The following is a 7,549-nucleotide window of genomic DNA, read 5'->3' on the forward strand; positions in this document are numbered from 1 at the left end:
CAAATGAGGACAACTCTATTCCATCTGTCCCACCGTGCACGCACACGCGCGCACACACACACACACACACACACACACACACACACACACACACACACACGCTTGAACGTATAGAAATGCAACAGCAGCTTGGTGTGTTTGAACTAATACTATGAGTTTGACCTTGAAAGGACGGAAAAGAAAAAGCAGATATCAGCTTATAAGATATAAGATATCGAGCAGCTCAAGTTAAAGTCCAACTATTTGTCACATACATACGCGAGATTTGTTCTTCCGCATTTGATCTATTGGAGCGCCGGTGAGCTAGTCTCGCGTTACCAGACTGTTGCCGCCGCGATTTCCAAACGCCCCATTATACAGTCTGGACCAACGGAAGAGCCGTCATGCGTATTAAGCGATAAAGCGGAAGTGGAGCCTCCTCGCCACTTCCGTTTCCGTCGCGCACATTTATCCTAATACAAATAGAAAACATCTAAGCATAGCTTGTTGCTTAGCAGAAAAGGAAATAAAAAAATATATTTTCGTGAACGGAAATGGCAGCTTCCGTTACTCAGCTCATGGGGCTGTAGGTCCAGACTCTATATAGCATTCCTTACTCAGCTCATGGGGCTGTAGGTCCAGACTCTATATAGCATTCCTTACTCAGCTCATGGGGCTGTAGGTCCAGACTCTATATAGCATTCCTTACTCAGTTCATGGGGGCTATAGTCCCAGACTCTATATAGCATTCGGAGATTGTGGAATAGTTGTCTGGTTACGCGAGACTACCGGTGAGCCGCAGCCGTGCCACGCTCGGGAACCATTTGTAGTCGATCTAAACCCCTTCCAATTCAACCCTTGATGCTGAGTGCCAAGCCGGGAGGCATTGGGTCCCATTTTTCAGTCTTTGATTATGACCCCGACCTCCCAGTTTCAGGGCGGACACTCTAACCACAAGGCCAATGAGCTTCTGCAAAGTACCCAACAAATAACCTCACGACCTCAGAGGAAAGCCTGGTCTGTTCCAAAATCGTTGCGTGAACCGGTCTGGAGCGGATGGTAATATACGTCATGTTGTAGTCACTGATTTGTAGTCATCAGGCAGGAACACACAAGGCGGAATAAGAAAGTATCCATGCATAGTAGGGATTCAGTCTTGTGGTTTCCTGCCAGATGACTACAAATCATTGACTACAACATGACGAAAGTTACCATCCGCTCCCGACCGGATCATAAAGCCCAAATGGAACGCTGCCCAGGATTAGCCTGGTTAATAAACCAGACCGAATCAGCCGTTGCCAGCGGATTAGGGTCTGGCGAGGCTCAGTAGCACGCCTCTTTCCTACAACCGAGAACAGGTCGGGCCAATCGGGACACGGTATGCAATATGGGCGGGCTTTGGTACAGTGACGTTCAATGCTTGAGACCTTTGACTGACAGTAGCTCTGACCAATTGCGTCGAAGAGAAAATGTTTGAACCCGCCCCCCGGGAAATGAAATCCAAGTGGAGCCAGCCCAGACTAATATACCGCGACAGTGTTGTGTGATATTAGTCTGGCTTATTAGCCAGGCTAGCCCAGGATACCCAACAACACACAGGCTGATTCCACCACTTTCAACTGTTCACGGAGACGTTCCATCACCACAGAATCAGAATGTCGTCAACCTATACAAGAGCCTGGTTGATTCATGTGGAAAACAAGGTGAGTCACGTCCACAAGAGGGGGCTCTTTCTCAACATACAGAGAGGGCTCAGGGGATGGAAGTGACAGTGGTGGAAAAGAAAAGTACACAAATGTTTTACTTAAGTAAAAGTATCAATACTGCAGTGTAGAACTACTCACACTACTAACATGTACTTGAGTAAAAGTACAAAAGTATTGGTATCAAAATGTACTTAAAAGTACCAAAAGTGGAAAGTACTCATTGTGCAGAATGTCCCATTTCAGGTTTTCAATTGTATAAAAACTCGTTTGAAAATAGCCGATCTACAAGCTCACAATACGCTGCATCGCCATTTTCTAATGGCCGATATGTATATAGGGCTAAAATGGTTAATGTATGTTTTGTAATCATTATTATAATAATCTACAAAGTAACTATAGTAACTAAAGTTTCCAAATAGAGTAAAAGTACAATATTTGAGTAGAAGTCAAAGTATTGGAAATTGGAAAGACCTACAAACTGTGAGATACTGACTTTCTGCAACGACAATGAATCAGAATGGCATAATGCACCTTCTTAGACAAAAGACAGAGGGAATCAAATCATGTATATGTATGTACTGTACTTACTGTACACATGTGACACAGTAATCACAAAGATACACAGCTGTGTGTATGAAATAGAAAGAGGGCCGACAGAAGTGTACATCAGAGAGAATACTAATAAAGAGTGAGTGACAGAGATGCTGACAGATGAAAGAATGGCAGTTGGAAAGAATAGGGAAAAATAAGTGATGATAACAAAATTATATTAGGATTGAAGTTAGTTTTGGCAATGGAACAAAAGTGACTGAAGTTAAGACAAGATGAAAAGAAAAAAACAACAAGATTGAAAGAGACACGTCAAAGAAAACAGATGAATACAAGAGGAATACAAGTGACAAAAAATAATGAAAATACATTCAAATTGAAATGAATTTGGCATTGCGACAAAAGTGACTTACGTGAACGTGGAAAAGACTCGGATCATTCTTGAAGCATTTTTAAAGTGTATTCATAATTCATATACATATTGACAAGTTTCTAGTACAGCATGGATTCAATAGTGTAACTGTTGTCAGTTTGACTTTTTTTTTTCCTTTTTTTTACAAGAATAACAATAAAAAAATGATAAAGACAACACCACATACAACTCACTTCTTTTTAAGTTTTATGGCAATGTTTCTTTTTGAATGGATTTTGCATCTCCCGATCAAAATCATCGTAGTGTCACCGAGTTAACGAAACCATTTTTAAAGTACTTGGTTAGGCAGAGACTCCTCGTTGGACATTACAGTCATTCATGGAAAGAATCTGAGAACGTGGTAAAGATCCAGAATGTTTTTCTTTCTCAACGCCCGACACTTGGTCAGTCGAACGTCATTTCCGATACAAAGCAATATCAACGCTCCCGCAGGTGCACTATGTGCAGTTCCACCATAACCCAAACCCTGTGTCCTGTGTCCGTAAAAGTCTTTTTTTCCCGGCCATCTTGGTCAAATATGGCAGGCATGCATTCGTCCATTAGTGTCATCCTCCTCCTTTAGTCCTTCTCGCTACTTGGTTTACGAACATTTTTCCTTGTTTTACTTGAAAAATAAGATTGTGTCCCATCTATTTAATTTCTTTGTTTTTGTCATCTTTTTTTTTTTCTCCATGAATACTCTGTACCATAAAAACCCCCAGGGATGAAAAATAAGAACACTTTTCAAAAAGGACCAAAATGGATTCAAAGACTCAAATAAGCACTTTTTTTTTCTTCTTCCATTTCCTTTAGTCTTTTTTCTTTTTTTAAGTCTTCAAATTTCACACACATTCACTCCTCTCCAACCACACACTACTTTTGAAAAGGCAACAGATGTCCGTTCTCCAAGGCAATTAATGTCTTAGTGGCAACTCGACCCTGACATTCCAAGCAACACACCTGCCTGGGGAATGGTGATTATTCATATTGGCCAATTTGTGATATAACCGACCAGGTTATAGAGCGAGATTACATCCATTTAGCTTCTACGAGTAAATACTGACGGAGATAAGAAAAGAATAGTTATAATAATAATAGTAATGACTAAAACGATGATAACATACTACTTCTTAGATACTTAAGCCAATCCTTCGCCGTGCCTTGGTCTGAACCCCCCCCCCCGCCCCCAACCGCCTGACTGTGCCTCGAGGGCCCTTACTCCCAATACTTGGTTTATAAAGCACTCAACAAATGAAAAACCTGTAAAGAAAAACAAAATAACAAACGAAAATAGACAAACAAAAGCAAATAAACAACTAAAAATGATACTACGGATGAGAAGAATAAAACTACTTTTTTTTTTTTTAAGTGTATCTCCGGAAATTCAAAAGTCAAGCCTAGAGAGGAAGTCGTGTTCCCGTCTGCTTTCAAAAAGGCAGTTCCTTTGAAATCGTGTGTCGCACCCCAATGTCTGGCTTTGTCCTACCTATAGGTCCTTTTCTTGTTGTTGATGTACAGTTTTGCTTTCGGCATTTGTAGTTGCAGATCGATTCCTCCGCGTTGCTTTGTTCGCTCAAATATCTGTTTTTTTAATATATATTCTCTCTATAAGTAAAGAGCAATAATTCTCTTAGAAAAACAAGTCTGTATTTCGTCAAGCCCCGCCCACTGACTCCCCTCCGACCTTTTAAAAGTAATTATTTCGATTCCTTGCTGAGAAACGGTTCCCCTCCTCCTCTCGCTCGGCTCTCTGTCGGAGAGCTGTCATTCGTCTGATGCCAGTCCTGTCTCATCCTTGCTTCACAAACAATTCTCAAGTCTTCTGACGTCCGACCTCACCTAGGATGGAAACAAACATTTAAGGATTTATGAGCAATTTGTCAATGACGTCTGCAAGAGAGAGAGAGAGAGAGAGAGAGAGAGAGACACAGAGAGAGACAGAGAGAGAGAGAGACAGAGAGACACACACACACAGAACTATATAGCAGCAGCCAGATGATGCAAAAGCCATTGCAAAAAATGTAAGGCAGACAGAATCAAATGTGTTGTAGGTTAATAGGTTAGTAGACCAGGTTACCTGACTAGATTGCAATCACCTGTGAAATATGTGTATTTGTTGTATATGTGTGTGTATATATATATATATATATATATATGTAATAAAATATATCTCTGCTGTCAGGAAGAAGCCACTTAACTCTACATTTTACAATGTTGAACGGTCACAAACCACTGGCATATAATGGTGCCTTCACACAATTAAAAATGTGAAGTCAATGCAAATCAAGATGTACAGCATTTTGATTTTGCTCGGAGAAACACCAATAGTGCGATCGGCACAAGTTGAAAAATCTTCATTTTCACAGTAGCTGCCAGTTAATCACTTCCAAGATTATAAAATGTCATGTCCAATTTGAACACAAAGCGATTTCAAGAAGTAACGTGCTTATTTCTGTGCACTCAAGTCACATGAAAAGGCATTTCCAATCATTTTTTTAAAGATATATTTTCCTTTAAAAAAGGTATATTCAGTGATTTCACTTAATTCAAATATCACTTCTTTTTTTGTTTTGTTGTGATAATCCTCCCTACTATAGAGTGTGCTGACCATATAAGGAGTTCCTCCCTGTCCCCAGTTCACCCCTGGGGGTCAAAAAACCTTAGGTTTCGTTTTTGGTTAGGTGGCCCAGCCTTCGTCCAATCAGAATAGAGAGGGGCCTTCCGCCAATCATGATCGAGCAGGGGCGGGCCTTGGTGTGTGTGCTGTTGGCCTGTCGCGTGTCCCTGCACTGTAGTGAGTGCATGTGCACATCTTGTTACCGGGGGGGCGTTTTCCAAATCACCGAATGCTCCTTTAAACACAAAAGCTAGTAGTAGCTTTTATCCTCTTTTACCTCCCAAATATACTTTGATTTAGCACCGTGTTTACTATTATTATAATCTCTGCCAGGCAGAGATAATATCTCCCATCTATTCTAGAATCCAGCCAAGTATCTGTCTGTTGGCAGCTAATCTATCTAATCTATCTATTCTAGAATCCAGCCAAGTATCTGTCTGTTGGCAGCTAATCTAGAATCCAGCCAAGTATCTGTCTGTTGGCAGCTAATCTAATCCAGCCAAGTATCTGTCTGTTGGCAGCTAATCTAATCCAGCCAAGTATCTGTCTGTTGGCAGCTAATCTAGAATCCAGCCAAGTATCTGTCTGTTGGCAGCTAATCTAGAATCTATTCTAGAATCCAGCCAAGTATCTGTCTGTTGGCAGCTAATCTAATCCAGCCAAGTATCTGTCTGTTGGCAGCTAATCTCTAATCCAGCCAAGTATCTGTCTGTTGGCAGCTAATCTAATCCAGCCAAGTATCTGTCTGTTGGCAGCTAATCTAATCCAGCCAAGTATCTGTCTGTTGGCAGCTAATCTAGAATCCAGCCAAGTATCTGTCTGTTGGCAGCTAATCTAATCCAGCCAAGTATCTGTCTGTTGGCAGCTAATCTAATCCAGCCAAGTATCTGTCTGTTGGCAGCTAATCTAGAATCCAGCCAAGTATCTGTCTGTTGGCAGCTAATCTAATCCAGCCAAGTATCTGTCTGTTGGCAGCTAATCTAGAATCCAGCCAAGTATCTGTCTGTTGGCAGCTAATCTAATCCAGCCAAGTATCTGTCTGTTGGCAGCTAATCTAATCCAGCCAAGTATCTGTCTGTTGGCAGCTAATCTAATCCAGCCAAGTATCTGTCTGTTGGCAGCTAATCTAATCCAGCCAAGTATCTGTCTGTTGGCAGCTAATCTAATCCAGCCAAGTATCTGTCTGTTTTCAGCTAATCTAATCCAGCCAAGTATCTGTCTGTTGGCAGCTAATCTAATCCAGCCAAGTATCTGTCTGTTCAGCTAATCTAATCCAGCCAAGTATCTGTCTGTTTTCAGCTAATCTAATCCAGCCAAGTATCTGTCTGTTGGCAGCTAATCTAATCCAGCCAAGTATCTGTCTGTTGGCAGCTAATCTAATCCAGCCAAGTATCTGTCTGTTGGCAGCTAATCTAGAATCCAGCCAAGTATCTGTCTGTTGGCAGCTAATCTAATCCAGCCAAGTATCTGTCTGTTGGCAGCTAATCTAATCCAGCCAAGTATCTGTCTGTTGGCAGCTAATCTAATCCAGCCAAGTATCTGTCTGTTGGCAGCTAATCTAATCCAGCCAAGTATCTGTCTGTTGGCAGCTAATCTAATCCAGCCAAGTATCTGTCTGTTGGCAGCTAATCTAATCCAGCCAAGTATCTGTCTGTTGGCAGCTAATCTAATCCAGCCAAGTATCTGTCTGTTGGCAGCTAATCTAATCCAGCCAAGTATCTGTCTGTTGGCAGCTAATCTAATCCAGCCAAGTATCTGTCTGTTGGCAGCTAATCTAATCCAGCCAAGTATCTGTCTGTTGGCAGCTAATCTAATCCAGCCAAGTATCTGTCTGTTGGCAGCTAATCTAATCCAGCCAAGTATCTGTCTGTTGGCAGCTAATCTAATCCAGCCAAGTATCTGTCTGTTGGCAGCTAATCTAATCCAGCCAAGTATGTCTGTTGGCAGCTAATCTAATCCAGCCAAGTATCTGTCTGTTGGCAGCTAATCTAATCCAGCCAAGTATCTGTCTGTTGGCAGCTAATCTAATCCAGCCAAGTATCTGTCTGTTGGCAGCTAATCTAGAATCCAGCCAAGTATCTGTCTGTTGGCAGCTAATCTAATCCAGCCAAGTATCTGTCTGTTGGCAGCTAATCTAATCCAGCCAAGTATCTGTCTGTTGGCAGCTAATCTAATCCAGCCAAGTATCTGTCTGTTGGCAGCTAATCTAGTATCTGTCTGTTGGCAGCTAATCAAGTATCTGTCTGTTGGCAGCTAATCAAGTATCTGTCTGTTGGCAGCTAATCA

General features: G+C 41.6%; 1 protein-coding gene across 2 annotated transcripts in view; it reads right to left on the reverse strand.

Annotated features, from left to right (window-relative positions):
* Positions 1-2,680: 2,680 nt before the first annotated feature.
* Positions 2,681-7,549, reverse strand: part of tcf20 (transcription factor 20) — a 27,934-nt gene continuing 23,065 nt past the window's right edge. For both annotated transcript variants that reach the window (XM_079531307.1, XM_079531306.1), the window contains exon 6: positions 2,681-4,485. Coding sequence is in view for 1 of the 2 variants with exons in the window: in XM_079531306.1 (XP_079387432.1) it covers positions 4,482-4,485 (4 nt within the window). In the remaining variant the exon portion in view is untranslated. The remainder of the gene's footprint in view (positions 4,486-7,549) is intronic.

Source organism: Electrona antarctica (assembly GCF_951216825.1).
Source record: "Electrona antarctica genome assembly, contig: scaffold_118, whole genome shotgun sequence".
Classification (NCBI taxonomy): domain Eukaryota; kingdom Metazoa; phylum Chordata; class Actinopteri; order Myctophiformes; family Myctophidae; genus Electrona; species Electrona antarctica.